The sequence below is a fragment of the Pristiophorus japonicus genome, chromosome 1, assembly GCF_044704955.1.
Source record: "Pristiophorus japonicus isolate sPriJap1 chromosome 1, sPriJap1.hap1, whole genome shotgun sequence".
NCBI lineage: Eukaryota > Metazoa > Chordata > Chondrichthyes > Pristiophoridae > Pristiophorus > Pristiophorus japonicus.
In genome coordinates this window covers 139,947,746-139,975,586 of record NC_091977.1, presented here as the reverse complement: position 1 = coordinate 139,975,586, position 27,841 = coordinate 139,947,746, and the positions used below count along the sequence as shown (strand labels likewise).

Genomic DNA, 27,841 nt, shown 5'->3' with positions numbered 1-27,841 from the left:
AGCGGCCGCGATTTTTCAAAGAAACATGGAAAGCCTGCTCAAATCCATTCCTGGAACAATCGTATTTCAGGACGACATCCTCATTACCGGTCATGACACCGAGGAACACCTCCACAACCTGTAGGAGGTACTACACCGACTGGACCGGGTAGGCCTGCGACTCAAGAAGTCTAAATGTGTGTTTTTGGTTCCCGAGGTCGAGTTTCTGGGCGGGAGGGTTGCTGCAGATGGGATTCAGCCCACTGAATCCAAAACGGAAGCGATTCGACGAGCGCCCAGGCCCTGCAACACATCGGAGTTGCGTTCATTTCTGGGACTCCCGAACTATTTCGGGAACTTTCTGCTGAACTTAAGCACATTGTTGGAGCCGCTATACGTGCTCCTGTGCAAGGGTTGTGATTGGTTTTGGAGGGACTGTCAGGAACGGGCTTTCAATCGGGCGCAGAACCTACTTTGTTCAAATAAGTTGTTGACCCTGTACGACACCCGTAAGAAATTGGTCCTATGGGGTTGGGTGCTTGTTGCAGCAGGGTAATGCTGAGGGCCAACTGCAACCCGTGGCTTATGCCTCCAGGTCGCTCTCTCAAGCGGAACGGGGATATGGGATGGTTGAGAAGGAAGCACTCGCATGTGTCTATGGGGTGAAAAAGATGCACGAGTACTTTTTGGCAGGTGATTCGAATTAGAAACGGACCACAAGACGTTAACATCCCTGCTGTCAAGACAGCAAGGCTGTCAATGCCAACGCGTCAGCTCGCAGACAGCGATGGGCTCTCACGCTCGCTGCGTATGACTACACCATCCAGCACCGGCCTGGCACCGAAAATTGCGCTGATGCGCCCAGCAGGCTTCCACTGCCCACCACCGAGGGGGCAGCGGAGCAAAGCGCCGAGATAGTCATGGCTGTCGATGCCTTTGACAGCGCAGGCTCCCCCATCACAGCCCGCCAGATCAAAATCTGGACCAACAGAGATCCCCTCCTATCCTTGATTAAGAAATGTGTCCTGACTGGGGATTGGGCGCCCGCACACGGAGCATGCCCTGAAGAGGTCAGACCGTTTCACAGACGGATGGATGAGCTCTCCATCCAAGCCAACTGCCTACTATGGGGCAGCCGGGTAGTCATGCCCCAGAGGGGCAGGGAAGCATTCATCAGGGAACTCCACAGCGAGCACCCAGGCATCGTGCTGATGAAGACCATTGCCCAGTCACATGTGTGGTGGCCGGGAATTGATTCAGACCTGGAACACGGTGTTCGCAGGTGCACGACGTGTGCCCAGCTGGGTAATGCCCCCAGGGAGGCCCCGCTCAGCCCGTGGCCCTGGCCCACCAGGCCATGGTCACGTATTCACGTAGACTACGCAGGCCCGTTCATGGGAAAAATGTTTCTCATTGTGATTGATGCGTACTCGAAACGGATCGAGTGCGTCATTTTGAATTCGTGCATGACATCCACCGCCGTGGAGAGTCTGCGTGCGGTCTTTGCGACGCACGGCTTGCTGGACATTCTTGTTAGCGATGATGGCCCATGTTTCACAAGCTACGAATTCCGGGAGTTCATGTCGGGTTAGGGCATTTACCATGTCAGGACAGCATCATTCAAGCCGGCCTCCAATGGCCAAGCGGAACGTGAGGTCCAAATCATAAAGCAAGGCATGCTCCAGATTCAAGGACCCTCCCCCCTTCAATCCGCCTATCGCACCTCCTGCTGGCCTATAAGTCCCGACCGCACTCGCTCACGGGGGTCCCGCCCGCAGAGCTACTCATGAAACGAACACTCAAAACTCGGCTGTCCTTCATTCATCCAGTCCTGTCCGACAGTGTTGAGGGCAATGGCCAGTACCAAAACGATTACCATGACCGAAATTCAAGGGGGAGACGTATAGAAATTGATGACCTCGTATTTGTTCTCAATCACACTTTGGGGCCAAATGGCTTGAGGGTATTGTAATAGACAAAGAGGGGAATAGGGTCATAGTGGTTAAACTTAACAATGGGCAGATATGCCGCAAGCATCTGGACCAAGTAAAAAAAAAGGTTCAGCATGGACACTGAGGAATCTGAGGAAGATCATGAGATGGTATTCACACCACCACCAGTGAAAGAGCAACAAGAACATTCAGCAGCATGCACAGTCCCAGCGGTCAGCCCGGACAGGCCAAAATCATCACAGGTGACAGACCCGCATACCAAGGCTCAACAACCAGAGCCCCAACTGCGGCGCTCCACGAGAGAGCGCAGACCACCCGAGAGACTTAACCTATGATCCCAATAAGATGTTGAGGGGGAGGTGATGTCATGTATGTAACCTTTATGTAACAACACTGCAATACTGTATATACGTAAGAAATGCACACCTTGACCACAGGGGGTGAACTTGTGGGAGACACTCCTCACCTGGTCAACCAGGTATATAAAAGACGGTCCCACGCAGGGTCATCAGTTCTTGGTCTCGTGAATAAAGGTTCAGGTCATGGAGTGACCTTGCCCATAGAATGTGCCTCGTGTGGATTTATGGTATTGTGTAAGGACTTTACAGTGGTGATAGTGGTTTTGAAAGGACAAATAGTCAACACCTTCAGCAAAGAATGGAAGGGGAGGAAACGAACAGCAAAATGATGGGTAAAAAAGATATTGTACTCAAACAAGTGAATTTCAAAAACGGATAAGTGAACAAGTTCTTGAATGAACAAAAAGTAGGGATTGTTGGATCTGTACAAATGTGGGAGCTGCAATAGTGCTTTCCCTCCCCAAGGAGTTTCACCCAGTTTCCATGAGGACCAATGATTTCAGGACATGGGCAATAGTGACAACCATGTCAACCAACAGCAGCAAGACCCCAGTGATCCCCTGGGGCCTCACAGGCAGCGGTGCTGTAAAACTTTAAAGGAACTTAAATATGGAAAACATTTGATTACAATAGCATTTCTGGGGATTTGAGACAAAGAAAAAGTTTCAATCCGGAGAGCAGATTGAAGAAGAGATGCAATCCATCCTTTGGCGCTGTGCTCGCTTCACTTGCAGCTGGGGTGACTGTGGGTCACCGAGGCCGCTCTCAGGCCCGACTCCGGCTGCAAACATCGTCTTTCCGGGTTAAGTACCTGCATCGTGAACACGTCGGTCTCTTCCCCGCCGTCTCCACCGGCAACTCTGACAGTTCCTGCAACACGTTCTGCTCTTCCTCCGCACACATTGCACCGGCCCCCCCGCCCTCGGAGTCTGCGGCCGCCTCTCCCCCCGCCCTCTCGGGCTCCATGTTGCACACGGGCGGGCAGAAGGAAGGACTGGCTGGTCCCACACAGCAAGGGCGCACCGGGCCATGCATCGGCACGCCAGCAGGGGCCGGGCCAGGCCGCGCCTCACAATGCCGCACTGGAGGGCGCGACGTGCAGCGTGTCGTCCTGACCGCCAGGGGGCGCAGCAACACTCTTCAACAACAAGTGAAAACACACAGCAGGTTGTCTGTCAGCATCCAGAAAGGGAAAAATGGTTCATGTTTCAGTTTATTCCTTTTCTCTTTACAGGTGCTGACGAACTTGCGTATTTCCATCATTTTCTATTTTTATTTTAGTTACCAGTATTTGTACATGTTTTTTTTCTTTAATTGTATTTTTAATAACACCGGTGCAAAACTCTGCCACATGCATCCTGTCCTGCACCGACCGGTACGCTCGCGGCCTTCCACAAGAGGTGGGCGCCGGAGAGACTGGAGTGCATCATCACCCCCAGCAACCAAATTTTAATTTGACAGTTTAAAGTTTAAATTGTCGGTTTTAGTGCCCCTTTTAATAAGGGAGCACTTGATTATGGTTTCAACTGAAATAGTTGCATCCTGTCCTGCCATTAACCGGTCCACGCAGCGGGCAGTCTAGGGAGTCGTTCAACCCGACTGCCTGCCTCTCTTCCGTGGTTGGGTTCGTGCCAAGATGTCCCTGGTGTCCACTGGTACGCTCGCATTCTTCTGTGAGAGGTGGACAGCAGAGAGACTGGAGCACATCATCACCCCCAGTATCCGAATTTTAATTTGATTTAAGTTACTCTAAAACTTTTCATTTATTAATTTGGCAGTTCTAGTGCCCTTTTTAAGGGAGGGGCATTTGACTTATAGTTTTACTAAAATAGTTGCATCTTGTCCTGCTCAAATATTCCAACATTACAACAGCGACGACACTTCAAAAGTATTTCATTAGCTGTAAACCGCTTTGGCATGTTCTGTGGTTCTGAAAGTCTTTTTTGAAATATCATTCATAGGAATATAGGAACAGAAGTAGGCCATCCAGCCTCTAGAGCATGTTCTGTCATTCAATTTGATCATGGCTTATCTTAATTCCATCTACCCACTCATTGCCCCCGTCTTCGCTAGTGTATACTGGCTCTTGCTACCCCAATGCATTAAATTTTAAAATTCTCATTCATGCCTTTAAATCTCTCCAATGCCTCATTCCACCCTATCTCTGCAATCTCCAACTGTCCTATACTCTACCTCCACCTCAAACACTCAATTCCTCTGGCATTTTGCACTATCCCCCCACCTTTTGTCCCACCAATGGTGGCAGAGCTTTCAACCATCTGGGTCCCATTTTCTGCAATTCCCTCCCTAAGCTTTTGAACCTTATTCTTTTTTTTAAAATCAGCTCTTTGACCAAGCCTTCGGAGACATCTCCTAATGGTCCCTTCATAGCTCTAAATGGTCCCTTCATGGTTCAATGTGCATTTGCCTTACGCTTACTGATGAAGTACCTTGGAACATTCTTTTGTATTTTATATAAATGCGAGTTATTGATGTAGACTATACCGATTAATTAAGTATTTTCCAAGTATCAAAAGGATCAATTAGGCAACCAAATCGGAGTGTAAATATCCTGGCGATGTTGGAAGAAAATGTACATTAAATATCTCATTTAGTTGTGTTAACTCAGTGATAATTCTGCACTTTCAGTCATTTGATTATTTCTGGATTTAGGCAAACTGTCAGCTACCATCAAACTATGGAATCGCTTCCAACTTGCGAATTCAAATAAAGATTAGGATCAAACTTTTTTGGCTTACTTTTTGAATTAAGCATATTTAAATATATGTAACAAAATCAACAGAAATAATTTGGACCTGGGCTCTCATTTGCCTTCCGAAAGAACAATCTTTGAAAGATCTGCTCCATTTGAGGAGAAACTCGATGACATTGTGGCACTCCTGTTTACTAAAACTTACTTACTTATTGACTAAAAGGGATCATGTGACATTGTCATTCGAGACACAACTTCAGTTTGAGCTGCCTGCTCCCGATTCTTCCATAGCCTCTCCCACACCACTTTTCTCACCAGTCACCTTGCTCAGACTTGAGCCTGAGGTGTCTCCTTTCCATCTGCCCGCTCCATTTGTGGCCAATTATTTTGGGCCTCAGGCAACAACCTACCTACCTCCCTGCCTGATTTTCTGTCCCCCGCCCTTCTGCCATCTCAGTTATTTCTCCAGTGAATCTTAAGGGCTGCCAGATGCTCTCCCTTACCCACCTACTCCAACAGTGATTCCAGGCTTCCAGCCTATTTGCCCCTGGCCTGGTTTAGTGACCGCAATTAAACCCATTGATTTTGTCATGTATTCAACCAGCATTGTAACCCATGTATAATCTGACCTAAGTTGTACACTGTGAGAACAATGACCACTAGGTGGTGAACTTGTGGGAGACACTCCTAACCTGGACCTTCAGGTATAAAAGGGGAAGCTCCACCCACTTCCATCACTTGAGTGCTAAGGAATAAAGGACAGGTCACAGACTGACCTTCTCTCAAGCATGGGCCTCGTGTGCATTAATACTGTATAGTAAGGACGTATCAATGGCGACGAGAAACTGGGATTTAAACCACGCGAGCATGGCCACTAGCAGAACAGACGAGAGGTACTGTGTTAAGGAATGGTTGCGACAGAGATTCAACATTGTTAAAGCAGCACACAGTTCTCCAGGCAGACAAGGGCAATCGGGCATGCCCCACATGTAGTCGAGCCCAGAGGGGGAGTTCGACAGAGACAACGGCAAGCTGAACGGCGATTCACGCCATTGCAAGGGACAATCCGGCCAGCAATGGGGCCATCAACACCTGTTAATGGCGCACTCAAGTGATAGAAGTGGGTGCAGCTTCCCCTTTTATACCTGAAGGTCCAGGTTAGGTGTGTCTCCCACAAGTTCACCACCTAGTGGTCATTGTTCTCACAGTGTACAACTTGGGTCATATTATACATGGGTTACAATGCTGGTTGAATACATGACAGACTTATTGAGCCTTGGGCCACATGTTCCCTCAGGAGCAGTGTTTGCTTCGCCAGTAGGGGTATCGTTAGGACTGTGCAACCTGTGCAATTCCACTGGGCCCCAGGCAGATCTAACCACATTAAGGAGGTAGTATTTAGTAACATTGTCTATTCAAATGTAGGGGTACCAAACTAAACTTTTGCACAGAGCGTGTTTGCCATGCAGGATTCTCTGTGCAATGGTTTGGTTTGGGGAACCTACATTTTGCTAGTACAAGATACTAAATACTACCTACATAATTTGGTGTCAAATCCACTCGGGCCTTCTGACTAGTTTGTGCAATTGCACATGTTGCACGTTCCTAACCCGGTCCCTGCCCTGCCTTGGTCATGCTCTATTTAGCCTTAAGTTGACCACCTCAGGCTATGAACATCACCCTTGTTGCTATCCACCTTGAGCCATGCTCCCTACATCACAACCCACTAACATTATGAACAGCCCGTATCCCTCCGCTACCACCCGTAGCCCGCCACCCCCGCCCAGTTATCAGACCTATCACCCACTCTTCGTATTGATTTCCCAACACTGTGCTGAGGAATTGACATTTAGGGGCTAAAATTCAGGCACGTCAGAAAGCTGGCACACCAACGATTTCCTACCGGGTTTTTCCGCCGGGAGCATTGAGGTGGACTCTGGATCGATTTTAGGTACTTAGTACTTTTTTGCCGTCGGATCGGAAGTCGGTCATAGTGGGGGCAAATGAGCTGCAGGATGTCCTGCAGAAGGACAGAAGTTGGGGCTGGATCAAGTCTCTGCCGCTATCATTCAGCGGCGGAGCGGTGTTGACGTCACAGTGCATGTGCGTCACCATGCTCTCTCCCCTCCGTTAAAGAGGAGAGAATTGGGCATTTTTTAGCTTTGGCCACTGGGCCACCAGGGAAGGTTTTGGCCGGGCAGCGGGTGCCAGGCTGCCTCTTGGCAGCCCAGCCGAACCCGTGGGAAATATTTTGCTGGCTGATCGGGAAGTCGGCCGACAAAAATAAAAACATGGTGACCGCAGCAATGCGCCCTCCCCTTGAAGGATCACTGCGCTGTCGGACTGCACACAGTCAGGAGAAGGTGCACCGACTGACACAGAAAGCTGTTGGGGCATCGCATGGCAGGGCAATGATTTTTTAAACTAAATTTCGGTCAGAGTATTCTGGAGGTGTTGCACGTTTTGATGACGCGCTTGCGACGGTGAGCAGCAGCGGGGCGGAAGTGGGGACAGGCTGAAAAATCTCCGACCTGAATTTGGGTCAGGGCGGCCATTGGACTGCAACACGGTGGCCACTCGACTCGCCGCATGGCCGCCACAAAACAGCGGAAACGGGCCTGATACGGACTTTGAATTTCGGCCCCTTACTATTTAATGATGCTTACTAGTGTTAAACTGTACAATTATAGTATTATCCTTTAAGTGCTGAAACAAACTAAATGCAATTTTCCCAGCTTAGAGTTAGCAAACAAACTTTTAGTTTTATAAATCTACTGCTGCAGGGGGAGGGGCAGTTGCATTTTCTTAATGCAAATTCATTGTAAATGCTTTATAAAATGGTTTATGTTTCTAAATACAGCTTTATTGTCTTCAACTCCTGCTACTGATTTAGATTTTTGCTCAATGCTGACAAACGGGCTGAAAATTTGGGCACTGGGCAGGAAGGAGGAGCGGGGTTAGGGGAGACATGGGCTGATGAGGGCTAAGAGGTGGGGGGTGAAGGAGAGGGGTGCTTGGCAGTTACGGACTAGGAGTAAGGGGCTGGGGTGATCATGGGGCAAATGGTGGGACAGTGTTTTAGGGGGAGAAGATAAGATTAAATCAAGCCTAAGTCCTTTCTGCTCCTGAACCCAATAAACTCAACGATCATATGATCAACTTCCAGTATTGGTCTTCTCAACCATGGCTCCTAGCTCCATCATGAATCAGAAGCCCAACACCACCAGCACCTTCCATCAGGAGCATTTCCTGTCTCAGTTTTGCTCTTTCTTTGCTTGCTGCTCCAAAGCATGCTAGTACTCCCGTTCATAGAAATATAGAAAGTAGGTGCAGGAGTAGGCCATTCGGCCCTTTGAGCCTGCACCACCATTCAATTTGATCATGGCTGATCATGCAACTTCAGTACTCCTTTCCTGCTTTCTCTCCATACCCCTTGATCCCTTTAGCCGTAAGGGCCACATCTAACTCCCTTTTGAATATATCTAACGAACTGGCCTCAACAACTTTCTGTGGTAGAGAATTCCACAGGTTCACAATTCTCTGAGTGAAGACGTTTCTCCTCATCTCGGTCCTAAATGGCTTGCCCCTTATCCTTAGACTGTGTCCCCTGGTTCTGGACTTCCCCACCATCGGGAACATTCTTCCTGCATCTAACCTATCCAATCCTGTCAGAATTTTATATGTTTCTATGACATCCCCTCTCATTCTTCTAAATTCCAGTGAATATAAGCCTAGTCGGTCCAGTCTTTCTTCACATATCAGTCCTGCCATCCCGGGAATCAGTCTGGTGAACCGTCGCTGCACTCCCTCAATAGCAAGAATGTCCTTCCTCAGATTAGGAGACCAAAACTGTACACAATATTCAAGGTGTGGCCTCACCAAGGCCCTGTCCAACTGCAGTAAGACCTCCCTGCTCCTCTACTCAAATCCTCTTGCTATGAAGGCCAACATGCCATTTGCTGCCTTCATCGCCTGCTGTACCTGCATGCCAACTTTCAATGGCTGATGTACCATGACACCCAGGTCTTATTACACCTCCCCTTTTCCTAATCTGTCACCATTCAGATAATATTCTGTCTTCCTGTTTTTGCCACCAAAGTGGATAACCTCACATTTATCTGCATTATACTGCATCTGCCATGAATTTGCCCACTCACCTAACCTGTCCAAATCACCTTGCAGCCTCTTAGCATCCTCCTCACAGCTCACACTGCCACCCAGCTTAGTGTCATCTGCAAACTTGGAGATATTACATTCAATTCCTTCGTCTAAATCATTAATGTATATTGTAAATAGCTGCGGGCCCAGCACTGAACTTTGCAGTACACCACTAATCACTGCCTGCCACTCTGAAAAGGACCCGTTTATTCATACTCTTTTCTTCCTGTCTGCCAACCAGTTCTCTATTTACGTCAATAACATTACCCCCAATACCATGTGCATTAATTTTGCACACTAATATCTTGTGTGGGACCTTGTCAAAAGTCTTTTGAAAGTCCAAATACACCACATCCACTGGTTCTCCCTTGTCCACTCTACTAGTTACATCCTCAAAAATTCTAGAAGATTTGTCAAGCATGATTTCCCTTTCATAAATCCATGCTGACTTGGACCGATCCTGTCACTGCTTTCCAAATGCGCTGCTATTACATCTTTAATAATTGATTCCAACATTTTCCCACTACCGATGTCAGGTTAACCGGTTTATAATTCCCTGTTGTCTCTCTCCCTCCTTTTTTAAAAAGTGGGGTTACATTAGCTACCCTCCAATCCATAGGAACTGATCCAGAGTCGATAGAATGTTGGAAAATGACCACCAATGCATCCACTATTTCTTGGGACACTTCCTTAAGTACTCTGGGATGCAGACTATCAGGCCCTGGGGATTTATCAGCTTTCAATCCCATCAATTTCCCAAACACAATTTCCTGACTAATAAGGATTTCCTTCAGTTCCTCCTTCTTGCTGTACCCTTGGTCCCCTAGTATTTCCGGAAGGTTATTTGTGCCTTCCTAAGTGAAGACAGAATCAAAGTATTTGTTCAATTGGTCTGTCATTTCTTTGTTCCACATTATAAACTCACCTGATTCTGACTGCAAGGGACCAACATTTGGCTTCACTAATCTTTTTCTCATCACATATCTATAGGAGCTTTTGCAGTCAGTTTTTATGTTCCCGGCAAGCTTACTTTCATACTCTATTTTCCCCCTCCTAATTAAACCCTTCGTCCTCCTCTGCTGAATTCTAAATTTCTCCCAGTCCTCAGGTTTGCTGCTTTTTCTGGCCAATTTATATGCATCTTCCTTGGATTTAACACTTTCCCTAATTTCCATTGTTAGCCACTATTGAGCCACCTTCCCCGTTTTATTTTTACGCCAGACAGGGATGTACAATTGTTGAAGTTCATCCATGTGATCTTTAAATGTCTGCCATTGCTTATCCACCGTCAACCCTTTAAGTATGATTTGCCAGTCTATCCTAGCCACTTCACGTCTCATACCATCGAAGTTACCTTTCCTTCAGTTCAGAACCCTCGTCTCTGAATTAACTGGTCACTCTCCATTTTAATGAAGAATTCTACCATATTATGGTCACTCTTCCCCAAGGGGCCTTGCACAACAAGATTGCTAATTAATCCTCTCTCGTTACACAACACCCAGTCTAGGATGGCCAGCTCTCGAGTTAGTTCCTCGACATACTGGTCTAGAAAACCATCCCTTATACACTCCAGGAAATCCTCCTCCATCATATTGCTACCAGTTTGGTTAGCCCAATCTATATGTAGATTAAAGTCACCCATGATAACTGCTGTACCTTTATTGCATGCATCCCTAATTTCCTGTTTGATGCCATCCCCAACTGTTTGGTGGTCTGTACACAACTCCCACTAGCGATTTCAGCCCTTTGGTGTTCCGCAGCTCTACCCATACAGATTCCACATCATCCAAGCTAATGTCCTTCCTTATTATTGCATTAATCTTCTCTTTAACCAGCAACGCTCCCCCACCTCCTTTTCCGTTCTGTCTATCCTTCCTGAATATTGAATACCCCTGGATGTTGAGCTCCCAGCCTTGGTCACCTTAGAGCAATGTCTCCGTAATCCAATTACATCATATCCATTAACAGCTATCTGTGCAGTTAATTCATCCACCTTATTACGAATGTTCCAAGCATTGAGACACAGAGCCTTCAGGCTTGTTTTTTTAACTCTTGGGATTTTCTTTTCCAAATCCCATTCCCAATTCCACTGTTGTTGTCTTGTTCTCTGCCACCCACCCCCCACCCCACCCCCCTGCCCCAACCCCAAGTCACATTTCCAATCTTTTCCTATTTCTCCCCCAAGTCCTACTCCCAATGTTTTTTGCTCTCTTTGAAGCTTCACTCTCACTATCTTGCTTTTCCCTCCAGGTTCTGTTCCCACTGTTTTGTCAAGCCCCATTACTGTCATATTATTATTTTTTTTAAACATAGGAATTGAGGTAGGAATTGCTAAACAAAAAAGATCAAGGCCCATGAATTCGCTCTCTACCATCCTGGTAGTCGCGGGATACAACAATAATGGAGTTGTTGACAAATTGTAGCAATCAATCTGTTATGTCTTTAGATGCTCTGATAATGACTCCATGAGGCAATATATTGTGCTTGAACTGGAGTGACCTCAGTCCATTTAATATAACTCCAGAGTGAGTATCACACAAGGTGACCTGCCTTTTATACTAGGCCTGCCACACCTGTACAGGTAACCTACAAGTCTCCCACTGCATCCGCACTGCCAGCGACTGGGATAAGTTCATTGGTGTAGGTGCGCAGCTTTGCCTGAACCGGGACCAACTTGGGTCGTTCAGCTTGATTGTCCCATGGCCTCTCAAAGGCTTCTTGATTCATCACTGACTGGCTCGCCCCCATGTCCACTTCCATGAAGACTGGAATGCCATTTATCTCGACTTCCATCTGTTATATATGTGGACTTGTATTTACTCTGTACAGCCACCAGAGGGCTCATTCCCCAGAGACTCAAGGGATCCCATAATCCCTTGGGAGCACAGATATTTAAGAAGGCTTCACATGTTGGAGAGGCACTCTGGAGACCTGCAATAAAAGACTAAGGTCACACTTTACTTTGAGTTCACAGTGTTCAGTCTGACTCTTTCTCCACACACTACAACTGGCGACGAGATACAGATAGCGAACCGAAAGATGCAGAGAACAGTGGGCATCCTGGAGAAATTTTGGAGGGAGATGATTGGGAAACGTTTGTGGAGCAACTCGACCAATACTTCGTTGCCAACGAGCTAGGTGGGGAAGAGAGCGCTGCCAAACAAAGGGCAATCCTCCTCACCGTCTGTGGGGCACCAACGTATGGCCTCATGAAGAATCTGCTCACCCCAGTGAAACCCATGGAGAAATCGTACGACGATTTGTGCACACTGGTCCGAGAGCATTTGAACCCGAAGGAAAGCGTTCTGATGGCGAGGTACTGGAAGTGGTGAGTTGTGTCACCAAGCTAAGACGCCTTGCAGGACATTGCGAATTTGAAGGACATTTGAAGCACATGCTCAGAGACTTTTTCGTACTTGGCATTGGCCATGAAACCATACTTCGCAAACTTTTGACTGTAGAGACCCCAATCTTCAGTAAGGCCATAGCAATAGCCCAGATGTTCATTGCCACCAGTGACATTACCAAGCAAATCTCTCGGCACAAAAGTGCTGCTACAAGTAATGTGAACAAAGTGATGTTGTTTTCAAATCGTAACGTACAGGGCAGGTCACACATACCTGCAGCTACACGTCCGCAGATGTCTTAGAGTCCACCATCAAGGGTGATGAATGCAAGGCCATTAACACCTTGATGGCGCTGCGGGAGTGATCATCGTTTCCATTCATAGAAACATAGAAACATAGAAAATAGGTGCAGGAGTAGGCCATTCGGCCCTTCTAGCCTGCACCACCATTCAATGAGTTCATGGCTGAACATGCAACTTCAGTACCCCATTCCTGCTTTCTCACCATACCCCTTGATTCCCCTAGTAGTAAGGACTTCATCTAACTCCTTTTTGAATATATTTAGTGAATTGGCCTCAACAACTTTCTGTGGTAGAGAATTCCACAGGTTCACCACTCTCTGGGTGAAGAAATTCCTCCTCATCTCAGTCCTAAATGGCTTCCCCCTTATCCTTAGACTGTGTCCCCTGGTTCTGGACTTCCCCAACATTGGGAACATTCTTCCTGCATCTAACCTGTCTAACCCCGTCAGAATTTTAAACGTTTCTATGAGGTCCCCTCTCATTCTTCTGAACTCCAGTGAATACAAGCCCAGTTGATCCAGTCTTTCTTGATAGGTCAGTCCCGCCATCCCGGGAATCAGTCTGGTGAACCTTCGCTGCACTCCCTCAATAGCAAGAATGTCCTTCCTCAGGTTAGGAGACCAAAACTGTACACAATACTCCAGGTGTGGCCTCACCAAGGCCCTGTACAATTGTAGCAACACCTCCCTGCCCTTGTACTCAAATCCCCTCGCTATGAAGGCCAACATGCCATTTGCTTTCTTAACCGCCTGCTCTACCTGCATGCCAACCTTCAATGACTGATGTACCATGACACCCAGGTCTCGTTGCACCTCTCCTTTTCCTAATCTGTCACCATTCAGATAATAGTCTGTCTCTCTGTTTTTACCACCAAAGTGGATAACCTCACATTTATCCACATTATACTTCATCTGCCATGCATTTGCCCACTCACCTAACCTATCCAAGTCGCTCTGCAGCCTCATAGAATCCTCCTTGCAGCTCACACTGCCACTCAACTTAGTGTCATCCGCAAATTTGGAGATACTACATTTAATCCCCTCGTCTAAATCATTAATGTACAGTGTAAACAGCTGGGGCCCCACACAGAACCTTGCGGTACCCCACTAGTCACTGCCTGCCATTCTGAAAAGTCCCCATTTACTCCTACTCTTTGCTTCCTGTCTGACAACCAGTTCTCAATCCATGTCAGCACACTACCCCCAATCCCATGTGCTTTAACTTTGCACATTAATCTCTTGTGTGGGACCTTGTCGAAAGCCTTCTGAAAGTCCAAATATACCACATCGACTGGTTCTCCCTTGTCCACTCTACTGGAAACATCCTCAAAAAATTCCAGAAGATTTGTCAAGCATGATTTCCCTTTCACAAATCCATGCTGACTTGGACCTATCATATTACCTCTTTCCAAATGCACTGCGATGACATCCTTAATAATTGATTCCATCATTTTACCCACTACCGATGTCAGGCTGACCGGTCTGTAATTCCCTGTTTTCTCTCTCCCTCCTTTTTTAAAAAGTGGGGTTACATTGGCTACCCTCCACTCCATAGGAACTGATCCAGAGTCAATGGAATGTTGGAAAATGACTGTCAATGCATCCACTATTTCCAAGGCCACCTCCTTAAGTACTCTGGGATGCAGTCCATCAGGCCCCGGGGATTTATCGGCCTTCAATCCCATCAATTTCCCCAACACAATTTCCCGACTAATAAGGATTTCCCTCAGTTCCTCCTCCTTACTAGACCCTCCGACCCCTTTTATATCCGGAAGGTTGTTTGTGTCCTCCTCAGTGAATACCGAACCAAAGTACTTGTTCAATTGGTCCGCCATTTCTTTGTTCCCCGTTATGACTTCCCCTGATTCTGACTGCAGGGGACCTACGTTTGTCTTTACTAACCTTTTTCTCTTTACATATCTATAGAAACTTTTGCAATCCGTCTTAATATTCCCTGCAAGCTTCTTCTCGTACTCCATTTTCCCTGCCCTAATCAAACCCTTTGTCCTCCTCTGCTGAGTTCTAAATTTCTCCCAGTCCCCGGGTTCTCTGCTATTTCTGGCCAATTTGTATGCCACTTCCTTGGCTTTAATGCTATCCCTGATTTCCCTTGATAGCCACGGTTGAGCCACCTTCCCTTTTTTATTTTTACGACAGACAGGAATGTACAATTGTTGTAGTTCATCCATGCGGTCTCTAAATGTCTGCCATTGCCCATCCACAGTCAACCCCTTCAGTATCATGCTGATTCAAAAGATATGTTTGCAAGGGCTGTGGAACAATGGGACACCTCCAACGAGTGTGCAGGCAAGCTGCTAAGCCTGTTAAACCTGCAAACCACCATGTTGCAGAAGAGGATCACGACGAAACAGAGCCTCAGATAGAAGAGGCAGAGGTACATGGGGTACACACATTCACCACGAATTGTCCCCCGATAATGCTGAATGTTGAACTAAATGGACTCCCGGTGTCAATGGAGCTGGACACGGGCGCAAGCCAGTCCATCATGGGCAAAAAGACTTTCGTAAGGTTATGGTGCAACACGGCCTCAAGGCCAGTCTTAACTCAAATTCGCATGAAACTAAGAACTTACACAAAAGAACTGATTCCTGTAATTGGCAGTACTACCGTAAAGGTCTCCCATGATGGAGCGGTGTACAAGTTACCACTCTGGGTGGTACCGGCCGATGATCCCACGCTGCTCGGCAGGAGCTGGCTGGGAAAGATATGCTGGAACTGGGACAATATCCGAGCGCTATTGCCCACTGACGACACTTCCTGTGCCCAGGTCTTAAACAAATTTCCTTCGCTGTTTGAACCAGGCATCGGGAAATTTCAAGGAGCAAAAGTGCAGATCCACCTACTTCCGGGGGCGCGACCCATCCATCACAAGGCGAGAGCAGTACTGTACATAATTAGAGAAAGGGTAGAGATCGAGCTAGACCGGCTGCGACGAGAGGGCATCATTTCACCGATCGAGTTCAGTGAGTGGGCCAGTCCTATTGTCCCAGTCCTGAAGTGAGAAGGCACCGTCAGAATCTGTGGCGATTACAAAGTAACTATCAATCGTTTCTCCCTGCAGGACCAATACCCACTACGAAAAGCCGATGACCTCTTTGCAACGCTGGCGGGAGGAAAGACGTTCACGAAGCTGGATCTGACTTCAGCCGACATGACGCAGGAACTGGCGGAATCATCGAAGGCCCTCACCTGCATCAACAAGCACAAAGGTCTTTTTGTTTATAACAGATGCCCGTTTGGAATCCGATCAGCAACGACGATATTCCAGAGAAAAATGGAAAGTTTACTGAAGTCGGTCCCGCACACCGTGGTCTTCCAGGACGACATCTTGGTCACAGGTCGGAACACAGTCGAACATCTGCAGAACCTGGAGGAGGTTCTTAGTCGACTCAACCACGTGGGGTTCAGGTTAAAAGGCTCAAAGTGCGTTTTCCTGGCGCCTTAAGTGGAGTTCCAGGGAAGGAGGATTGCGGCAGACGGCATCAGGCCCACCAACGCGAAGACGGAGGCAATCGAGACGCACCAAGGCCACAGCACATGACGGAGCTGGTGTCGTTTCTGGGACTCTTGAACTACTTTGGTAACTTCTTCCCGGGTCTTAGCACCCTGCTAGAACTACTACATGTCTTACTACGAAAAGGGGGCGAATGGGTTAAGGACAAAAGCCAAGAAAATGCCTTTGTAAAAGTGAGAAAATTGTTATGCTCAAACAAATTGCTTGTGTTGTATGATCCATGTAAGCGTTTGGTACTAGCATGTGATGCGTCGTCATATGGCGTCGGGTGTGTATTACAACAAGCTAATGATTTCGGGAAACTTCAACCGGTTGCTTATGCATCCAGGAGTCTGTCTAAGGCTGAGAGAGCCTACAGCATGATTGAAAAAGAAGCGTTAGCGTGTGTCTATGGGGTAAAGAAAATGAATCAATACCGGTTTGGGCTAAAATTCGAAGTGGAAACTGACCATAAGCCACTTTATATCCCTGTTTTCCGAGAGTAAAGGGATAAATACCAACGCATCGGCCCGCATCCAAAGATGGGCGCTCACGTTGTACGCCATCCGCCGCAGGCCAGGCACAGAAAACTGCGCCGATGCTCTCAGTAGGCTGCCATTGCCCACCACGGGGGTGAAAATGACGCAGCCCGCAGATCTAGCCATGGTTTTGGAAGCATTTGAGAGTGAGTAATCACCCGTCACTGCCCAGCAGATCAAAACCTGGACAAGCCAGGACCCCTTATTATCTCTAGTTAAAAGCTGTGTGCTTCACGGGAGCTGGTCCTGTGTCCCAGTGGAAATGCAGGAAGAGATAAAGCCATTCCAGCTGCGCAAAGATGAAATGTCTATACAGGCAGAGACACCTGTGGGGCAATTGAGTAGTGGTCCCCAAGGGCAGAGGCACCTTCATCAATGATCTCCACAGTACCCACCCAGGCATCGTAATGATGAAAGTGATAGCCAGATCCCACGTGTGGTGGCCCGGTATCGATGCGGACTTAAGAGTCCTGTATTCACAGATGTAATACATGCTTGCAGTTAAGCAATGTACCCAGGGAGGCGCCGCTAAGTTTATGGTCTTGGCCCTCCAAACCATGGTCTAGGGTACACGTCGACTATGCAGGCCTGTTCTTGGGTAAGATGTTCCTTGTGATTGTAGACGCGTACTCCAAGTGGATTGAATGTGAGATAATGTCGGCTAGCACGTCCACTGCCACTACTGAAAGCCTGCGGGCCATGTTTGCCACACACGGCTTACCCGATGTCCTGGTGAGCGACAACGGGCCATGTTTTACCAGTGCTGAGTTCAAAGAATTCATGACCCGTAACGGGATCAAACATGTCACATCTGCCCCGTTTAAACCAGCGTCCAATGGTCAGGCAGAGACTGCAGTGCAAACCATCAAGCAAGGCTTGAAGAGGGTAACTGAAGGCTCACTGCAGACTCGGCTATCCCGAGTCCTGCTTCACTACCGCATGAGATCCCACTCACTCACTGCGATCCCACCCGCTGAACTGTTCATGAAAAGAGCACTCAAGACAAGGCTCTCGTTAGTTCACCCTACATGAACAGGTAGAGAACAGGCTGTGGTGTATGTAGCACACAAATCACTGACTCCACACGGTCTGGTGTAAATCTAACTGCTGTGACCTTCGTCCTTTATTGTTCAGCTCCAGAGTTCCTCTCAGGTGTGGTGGTCAGCCTTTTATATTGCCTGTTGCAGGTACTTCCAGGTTTCCCACCACAGCGCCCTCTGTGGTGTACCATTGTGCTTACATTACATTTAAGGTACCAGGACGATACACACATCACTACATAACATCACACAGGCGGCTTCAACAAAGTGCATACCATGATAGCGCAAATGTGTCTTGCGAGATTGAAATGAATGATCCTGTATTTGTTTTCAATTGTGGACAGGGACCCAAGTGGCTTCTCGGCACTGTCGTGGCCAAAGAGGGGAGCAGGGTGTTTCGGGTCAAACTTTCAAATGGATTCATTCACCGGAAACACTTGGACCAAATCAAACTCAGATTCATGGACTACCCTGAACAACCCACCTTGGACCCTACCTTTTTTGATCCCCCAACATACACACCACTGGCAACCGGCACCACGGTTGACCATGAAGCAGAACCCATCATCCACAGCAGCCCTGCAGGGCCCAACACACAAGGCAGCCCAGCAAGGCCAGCTGCACAGCAGCCCAGCGAGGGCCCAACAAATGATTCAACAACACCAGCTTTCACAGCGAGACGATCAACCAGGCCAAGAAGGGCCCCAGATCAACTCAGATTGTAAATAGTTACACTATTGATTTTGGGGGAGAATGTTGTTATATATGTGGACTTGTATTTACTCTGTACAGCCACCAGATGGCTCATTCCCCAGCGTCCCAAGGGATCCCATAATCCCTTGGGAGCACAGGTATTTAAGAAGGCTTCACAGGTTGGAGAGGCACTCTGGAGACCTGCAATAAAAGACTAAGGTCACACTTTGAGCTCAGTTTTCAGTCTGAGTCTTTCTCCACACTACACCATCCTCAACAGGGAACATTCTGTGGTGCAGGTAAACATTCTGTACACCTCATTGTGGGGCTGAGCTGCATCTCTGACTATCGCTTCATAATCCACGCTGGATTCATGGCCATCTGCAGACTCTTCATCAACACAGTGAATCATATTTCTTTTACACATTCGCTGGAGGGTATCCTTTGTGCTGCAGCCTTTACACACATAGTCCTTAAAACGACACTGGTGAGCCCTGTGATTCCCTCCGCAACACCAGCATGGTGCTGCTCGATTAGCACCCCTCGGCGGTCTCTGAGTTAAGGGACTTGGGGGCCTGTTCTCTCTCTCTCCCCTCAGGAGATTCACGATCTACAGTCCAGCCTCTAAAAGGCACCATTCTGTGAAGAGTACTTGCCAGGTTTGAGTCCTGAGGATGAGTCATCTGCCTAGAGGTGCAGGTCGAGGTCATGAATGCCTGGTTCATAGTGATGGTTCTGCAGTGTGACTGTGGTATCCGCAGATAGTAGCCTGTGAAGAAGGCCCTCTTGGCCGATTCCGATGACAAAGCTATCCCGCAGTGCTTGGGTGAGGTTGTCGCCGAAATCTCATGGTGCCGCCAGCCTCCTGAGGCCTGCAGCATATTTCGCGATTTCCTGGCCTTCGGGCCGTGTGGGTATAAAACCGGTGTCTGGGTATGAGGATGCTCTTTTTGGTCTTGAGTTGTTATTGGATCAACGTTGCAACTTCTTCGTATGTCTTGGTCATTGTCTTCACTAGTGCCAGCAGGTCCCTGACGAGGCCATAGACGGTGGGCCCACAACTGGTTAGCAGGTTAGCTCTGCACTTATTAGCCACTCTGCCCGAATTATCGCCTAACAGGTCATTTGCTGTGAAGAAATGGTAGAGTGTCTCCATAAAGGCGTCCCAATCATCACCATCGGCGAACTGCTGCAAAGTACCAAGGTTTGCCATTTTTGCGTGTAAGTCCGTAATCTCGTCACCACTTGTTATTGTTATGTATGGAGAGTCAGACTGAACATTGTGAGCTCAAAGTAAAGTGTGACCTTAGTCTTTTATTGCAGCTCTCCAGATTGCCTCTCCAACCTGTGAGCCCCCCTTAAATACCTGTGCTCCCAAGGGATTAAAGAATCCCTTGGGATGCCAGGGTATGAGCCCTCTGGTAGCTGTACAGCGTAAATGCAAGCATACATATAAAAACAACACTCCCGCCCCAAAGTCAACAGTGTAACTATTTACAATATGAGTCGATCTGGGGCCCTTCTTGCCCTGGTTGATCGTCTCGCTGTGAAAGCTGGTGTTGTTGAATCATTTGTTGGGCCCTTGCTGGGCTGTTGTGCAGCTGGCCTTGCTGGGCTGCCTGGTGTGTTGGGCACTGCTGGGCTGCTGTGGATGATGGGTTCTGCTTCATGGTCAACCGTGGTGCCAGTTGCCACTGATGTGTATGTTGGGGATCATAAAAGATAGGGTCCAAGGTGGGTTGCTCAGGATAGTCCATGAATCTGAGTTTGATTTGGTCCAAGTGTTTCTGATGAATGAGCCCATTTGAAAGTTTGACCTGAAACACCCTGCTCCCCTCTTTGGCCACAACAGTGCCAGGAAGCCACTTGGGACCTTGTTCATAATTCAGTACAAATACAGGATCATTGATTTCAATCTCGCGTGACACATTTGCGATATCATGGTATGCACTTTGTTGAAGCCGCCTGCTCTCTACCTGTTCATGTTAGTTCATCCTGATCTACGAGAGCCTTGTCTTAAGTGCTCTTTTCATGAGCAGTTCAGTCGGTGGGATCCCAGTGAGCGAGTGGGGTCTCGTGCGGTAGCTAAGCAGGACTCGGGATAAGCGAGTCTGCAGTGAGCCTTCAGTTACCCTCTTCAAGCCTTGCTTGATGGTTTGCACTGCAGTCTCTGCCTGACCATTGGACGCTGGTTTAAACGGGGCAGATGTGACATGTTTGATCCCGTTGCGGGTCATGAATTCTTTGAACGCAGCACTGGTAAAACATGGCCCGTTGTCGCTCACCAGGACATTGGGTAAGCCGTGAGTGGCAAACATGGCTCGCAGGCTTTCAGTAGTGGCAGCGGACGTGCTAGCCGACATTATCTCACATTCAATCCACTTGGAAATCGTGTCTACAATCACAAGGAACATTTTACCCAAGAACGGGCCTGCATAATCGACGTGTACCCGAGACCACAGTTTGGAGGGCCAAGACCATAAACTTAGCAGCGCCTCCCTGGGTACATTGCTTAACTGCAAGCATGTATTACATCTGTGAATGCAGGACTCTTAAGTCCGCATTGATACCGGGCCACCACACGTGGGATCTGGCTATCACTTTCATCATTACGATGCCTGGGTGGGTACTGTGGAGGTCATTGATGAAGGTGTCTCTGCCCTTCTTGGGGACCATTACTCGATTGCCCCACAGAATGCAGTCTGCCTGTATAGACATTTCATCTTTGCGCCGCTGGAACAGCTTTATCTCTTCCTGCATTTCCACTGGGACAGTGGACCAGCTCCCGTGAAGCACACAGCTTTTGACGAGAGATGATACGGGGTCCTGGCTTGTCCAGGTTTTGATCTGCCGGGCAGTGACGGGTGATTGCTCACTCTCAAATGCTTCCATAACCATGGCTAGATCTGCGGGCTGCGCCATTTCCACCCCCGTGATGGGCAATGACAGCCTACTGAGAGCATCGGCACAGTTTTCTGTGCCTGGCCTGTGGCGGATGGCGTAGTTGTATGCGGATTACGTGAGCGCCCATCTCTGGATGCGTTGGTATTTATCCCTTTACTCTCAGAAAACAGGGATATAAGTGGCTTATGGTCAGTTTCCAATTCGAATTTTAGCCCAAACAGGTATTGATGCATTTTCTTTGCCCCATAGACACACGCTAATGCTTCTTTCTCAATCATGCTGTAGGCTCTCTCAGCCTCAGACAGTCTCCTGGATGCATAAGCAACTGGTTGCTGTTTCCCCGAAATCATTAGCTTGTTGCAATACACACCCAACACCATATGACGACGCATCACATGCTAGTACCAAACGCTTACATGGATCATACAACACAAGCAATTTGTTTGAGCATAACAATTTTCTCGCTTTTACAAAGGCATTTTCTTGGCTTTTGCCCCAAACCCATTCATCCCCTATTCGTAGTAAGACATGCAGTGGTTCTAACAGTGTGATGAGACCCGGTAAGAAGTTACCAAAGTAGTTCAGGCGTCCCAGAAACGACCGCAACTCCTTCACGTTCTGTGGCCTCCTTGCGTTCTCGATTGCCTCCGTCTTCGCGTTGGTGGGCTTGATGCTGTCCGCCGCAATCCTCCTTCCCAGGAACTCCACTTCAGGCACCAGGAAAACGCACTTTGAGCGTTTTAACCTGAGCCACACGCGGTTGAGTCAACTAAGAGTGTGCTCCAGGTTCTGCAGATGCTCAATTGTGTTCTGACCTGTGAACAAGATGTTGTCCTGGAAGACCATGGTGTGCGGGACCGACTTCAGTAAACTTTCCATGTTTCTCTGGAATAGCGCCGCCGCCGATCAGATTCCAAACGGGCATCTGTTGTAAACAAAAAGACCTTTGTGCATGTTGTAAATAGTTACACTATTGACTTTGGGGCAGGAGTGTTGTTTTTATATGTATGCTTGCATTTACGCTGTGCAGCCACTAGAGGGCTCATCCCCTGGAGTCCCAAGGGATCCCATAATCCCTTGGGAGCACAGGTATTTAAGGAGGCTTCACAGGTTGGAGAGGCACTCTGGAGACCTGCAATAAAAGACTATGGTCACACTTTACTTTGAGCTCACTGTGTTCAGTCTGACTCTTTCACCATACACATCTTTATTCCTTATCACTCAAAAATCTATCTATCTCCGCCTTAAATATATTCAATGACCCAGCCTCTACAGCTCTCTGGGGTAGAGAATTCCATAGATTTACAACTGTCTGAGAGAAGAATTTCCTCATCTCAGTTTTAAGTGGGAAGCCCCTTATTCTGAGACTATGTCGCCTAGTTTTAGTTTCCCCTAATGAGTGGAAATATCCTCTCTACATCCACCTTGTTGAGCCCCCTCATTATCTTTAATATGTTTCAATAAGATCACCTCTCATTCCTCTGAAATCTAATGAGTAGAGACCCAACCTCCTGAACCTTTCCTCATAAGTCAACCTCCTCATCTCTGGAATCAACCTTGTGAACCTTCTCTGAAGTGCGTCCAAAGCAAGTATATCCTTTCGTAAATATGGAAACCAAAACTGGACACAGTATTCCAGGTGTGGCCTCACCAATACTCTGTACAACTGTAGCAAGACTTCCCTGCTTTTATACTCCATCCCCTTTGCAATAAGATTCCATTGGCCTTCCTGATCACCTGCATACTAACCTTTGTGTTTCATGCACAAGTACCCCCAGATCCTGCTGTACTGCAGCACTTTGCAATCTGTCTCCATTTAAATGATAACTTGCTCTTTGATTTTTTTTTGCCAAATTGCTTGACCTCACACTTTCCAACATTATATATACTGCATCTGCCAAATTTTTGCCCATTCACTTAGCCTATGTCCTTTTGCAGATTTTGGGTGTCCTCCTCGCACATTGCTTTTCCTCCCATCTTTGTGTCGTCGGCAAACTTGGCTATGTTACACTCAGTCCCTTCCTCCAAGTCGTTGATCTAGACTGTAAATAGTTGGGGTTCCAGCACTGATCCCTGTGGCATAGAAACATAGAAAATAGGTGCAGGAATAGGCCATTCGGCCCTTCTAGCCTGCACTGCCATTCAATGAGTTCATGGCTGAAAATGCAACTTCAGTACCCCATTCCTATAGAAACAAAGAAACAACCCCACTGGTTACTGACTGCCAACCCGAGAATGAACCATTTATCCCTACTCAACCATCAACCATCAACCATCCCATACTTTAATCTATTTTCCCAGTCCACTTTCGCCAACTCTGTCCTCATACCTTTGTAGTCTCCTTTATTTAAGCTTGGGACACTGGTTTGAGATCCAACTTTCTCACCCTCCAACTGAATTTGAAATTCGAACATGTTACAGTCACTCATTCCTCGAGGATTCTTTACTGCGAGATAATTTATTAATCCTGTTGATTGTTGACTGTCTGGAAAAACAGTCCCCCCCCCTCCCCTTCCATCTCCAATAGTTTTATAAATAAGACAAAAATATTCAAAGAAAATGAAAACAAAACACATTTTTTCATGTCCCTGTGACTTTAGTCTCGGTTGCTCATAGCAATGACCAGGTGATTGATGCGGACTTTCTGGAGCCACCAGGACAATCCTACAGGATTGGCGACCCCTGGCTCCAGCAGTTTGAGACATTGACGGGATCAGCTTCCCTCATCGACCGCTCGCTACCCATCCACAATCACCCGCACGGCCCTGCGCCTCACGCTCTCCCTCATTGGACGCAGTCTGCCATCTCCATGGTAACGGGCCGCGCCCCATCCCGCGCCAGCTCTCGCGAGCGTAGGATGTGTCAGCAAGATGGCGGCTGGATGTTACAAGCGGCGTCAGTGAGAAACGGGCAGAAAGACGGCGGCCATCAGACACGTCAACAGGAATCGAGCGAACACAGGCCGAGTCCAGGTCAGCGTGCGGGTGTTCCTCAGGACAGGTGTCGCCGTTGTTGGCCGGAGATGAGCCGTGGGGTCGGCAGCGGGCCGGGAGGGTGACTGGCCGCTTGTCCCATCTTGTGTTACTGGCCGGGGAACCAGAGGCGCACAGAAAGATGAATCTTCACCAGGTGCTGACTGGCGCCGTCAATCCCGGGGACAGCTGCTTCTCGGTGGGCAACGTCGGCGATGAACCGTTCACGGTGAGTGTGCGGGCCGACGGTGGGGGACGCCTGGCTGCACCGGGGAGGAGTGGAGGGTAAAGGGAGTGGATGCAGTCGTCAGTGGAGCAGCCCCGGTGCGCCTCTGCGCGTATCCAGCGGGGAGAGTCCCGCCAGCTGCGCGCGCCGCTGTGCACAGCCTCGTACACAGCAATGCACTTCCTCGCCACAAGATGCACAAGAACCTGTCGAGTGTCATCATTGGCAGTCCCTCGGAATCCAGGAAGACTCGCTTCCACTCCTGAAGCGAGTTCTTTGGTGGCTGAACAGTCCAATACGTGAACCACAGTCCCTGTCACAGGTGGGACAGATAGTCGTTGAGGGAAGGGGTGGGTGGGATTGGTTTGCCGCATGTTCTTTCCGCTGCCTGCGCTTGATTTCTGCATGCTCTCGGCGTTGAGACTCGAGGTGCTCAGCCCCCTCCCAGATGCAATTCCTCCACTTAGGGCAGTCTTTGGCCAGGGACTCCCAGATGTCAGTGGGGATGTCGCACTTTATCAGGGAGGTTTTGAGGGTGTCCTTAGAATCATGGACACATAGAAATTAGGTGCAGGAGCAGGCCCTTCGAGCCTGAACCACCATTCAATAAGATCATGGCTGATCATTCAACCTCAGTACCCTTTTCCTGCTTTCTCTCCATACCTCTTGATCCCTTTGGCCGTAAGGGCCATATTTAACTCCCTTTTGAATATATCTAACAAACTGGCCTCAACAACTTTTTGCGGTAGAGAATGCCACAGGTTAACCACTCTCTGAGTGAAGAAGTTTCTCCTCATCTCGGTCCTAAATGGCTTACCTCTTATTCTTAGACTGGGACCCCTGGTTCTGGAACTCCCCAGCAATGGGAACATTCTTTCTGCCTCTAACCTGTCCAATCCCGTCAGAATTTTATGTTTCTATGAGATCCCCTCTCATTCTTTTAAACTCCAGTGGATACAAGCCGAGTTGATCCAGTCTCTTCTCATATGTCAGTCCTGCCATCCCGGGAATCAATCTGGTGAACCTTTGCTGTACTCCCTTAATAGCAAGAACGTCCTTCCTCAGATTAGGAGACCAAAACTGAACACAATATCCCAGGTGTGGCCTCATCAAGGCTCTGTACAACTGCAGTAAAACCTCCCTGCTCCTATACTCAAATCCTCTAGCTATGAAAGCCAACATGCCATTTGCCGCATCCACCGCCTGCTGTACCTGCATGCCAAACTTCAATGACTGATGTATCATGACACCCAGGTCTCGTTGCACCTCCCCTTTTCCTAATCTGTCACCATTCAGATAATATTCTGTCTTCCTGTTTTTGTCACCAGAGTGGATAACCTCACATTTATCCACATTATACTGCATTTGCCCACTCACCTAACCTGTCCAAGTCACCCTGCAGCCTCTTAGCATCCTCCTCACAGCTCACACCACCACCCAGCTTAGTGTCATCTGCAAACTTGGGGATATTACATTCAATTCCTTCATGTAAATCATTGTATATTGTAAATAGCTGGGGTCCCAGCACTGAACCCTGCGGCACCCCACTGGTCACTGCTTGTCATTCTGAAAAGGACCCGTTTATTCCGACTCTCTGTTCCTTTCTTCCAGCCAGTTCTCTATCCACGTCAATACATTACACTAATCTCTTGTGTGGGACCTTGTCAAAAGCCTTTTGAAAGTCCACATACACCACATCCACTGGTTCTCCCTTGTCCACTCTACTAGTTATATCCTCACAAAATTCTAGAGATTTGTCAAGCATGATTTCCCTTTCATAAATCCATGCTGACTAGGACCGATCCTGTCAATGCTTTCCAAATGCGCTATTTCATCTTTAATAATTGATTCCAACATTTTCCCCACCACCGATGTCAGGCTAACCGGTCTATAATTCCCTGTTTTTTCTCTCCCTCCTTTTTTTAAAAAGTGGTGTTACATTAGCTACCCTCCAGTCCATAGGAACTGATCCAGAGTCAATAGAATGTTGGAAAATGATCACCAATGCATCCGCTATTTCTAGGGCGACTTCCTTAGGCTGCATCCCAGAGTACTTATCAGGCCCTGGGGATTTATCGGCCTTCAATCCCATCAATTTCTCTTAACGCAATTTCCTGACAAATAAGGATTTCCTTCAGTTCCTCCTTTTTCGCTAGTCCCTCGAACCCCTAGTATTTCCGGAAGGTTATTTGTGTCTTCCTTAGTGAAGACAGATCCAAAGTATTTGTTCAGTTGGTCTGCCATTTCTTTGTTCCCCATTATAAATTCACCTGACTCTGACTGCAAAGGACCTACGTTGGTCTCCCTAATCTTTTTCTCTTCACATATCTATAGAAGCTTTTGCAGTCAGTTTTTATGTTGTAACGTTTCCGCTGCCAACCTTTGGTTCGTCTGTCGTGAAGGTGCACTTGCTTTGGGAGTCTCGTGTCAGGCATGCGAACTATGTGGCCTGCCTAGCAGAGCTGATCGAGTGTGGTCAGTGCTTCAATGCTGGGGTTGTTGGCCTGGATGAGGACGCTGTCGGATGTACTAGACGTGCGTCGGGATACTCACATTCTAACCGTCGCACTTTTGGGTAGAGCCATCTCCTTTTGGAGATGAGTCTCCTGTTCGAGGTTAATCACCCACCTGTTCAAGCTAGCATGTCTAGTCTGTATGTATTCAACTGGTTCTGTCAGTCTTGCTTTGTAAATGTGTCTTGTTCTGTCAGTGGAATTCCTGCGTGAGAATAGCTGGATGGTGTTGGCTGAGTCACTTAAATTATGGATAATGTAACCAAGTATTGCCCTCCCAAATAGTTTTAAGTTATTAGATTTGCTGCTAAGTGTGTCACTGAATCATGCTAACGAGAAGATCCCAGCTTCAATTCATGATCTGTACTGTGTTAGCTGATCTCAGTTGGGTGGCAGCAGGGAGGCTGCAATAGGTAAGTGCATGTCTGTGTTGGAAACAAGGTCTACCCCCTCATTCTAGATTGCTCCCCAGGGACCCATGATCATAGGCAGTCTCTCGAAATTGAGGAAGACATACTCCCACTCTAAAAGTGAATTCTCAGATGACTACAGTCCAATACAGGAATTACAGTCTCTGTCACAGGTGGGACAGACAGTCGTTAAAGGAAAGGGTGGGTGGGGAGTCTGGTTT

The 27,841-nt window shown here is 47.9% G+C and overlaps 2 protein-coding genes across 2 annotated transcripts in view; one reads left to right on the top strand and one right to left on the bottom strand.

The window, feature by feature from the left end:
* Positions 1-3,349, bottom strand: part of dtwd2 (DTW domain containing 2) — a 263,343-nt gene extending 259,994 nt beyond the window's left edge. The window contains exon 1 of the mRNA XM_070883402.1: positions 3,102-3,349. Within this exon, the coding sequence (XP_070739503.1) occupies positions 3,102-3,325 (224 nt within the window). The 5' untranslated portion in view covers positions 3,326-3,349. The remainder of the gene's footprint in view (positions 1-3,101) is intronic.
* A 21,011-nt stretch (positions 3,350-24,360) lies between these two features.
* The window catches only part of LOC139253580 (dmX-like protein 1), a 200,946-nt gene continuing 197,465 nt past the window's right edge, over positions 24,361-27,841 (top strand). Inside the window, exon 1 of the mRNA XM_070873611.1 lies at positions 24,361-24,700. Coding sequence (XP_070729712.1) covers positions 24,614-24,700 — 87 coding nt within the window. The 5' untranslated portion in view covers positions 24,361-24,613. The remainder of the gene's footprint in view (positions 24,701-27,841) is intronic.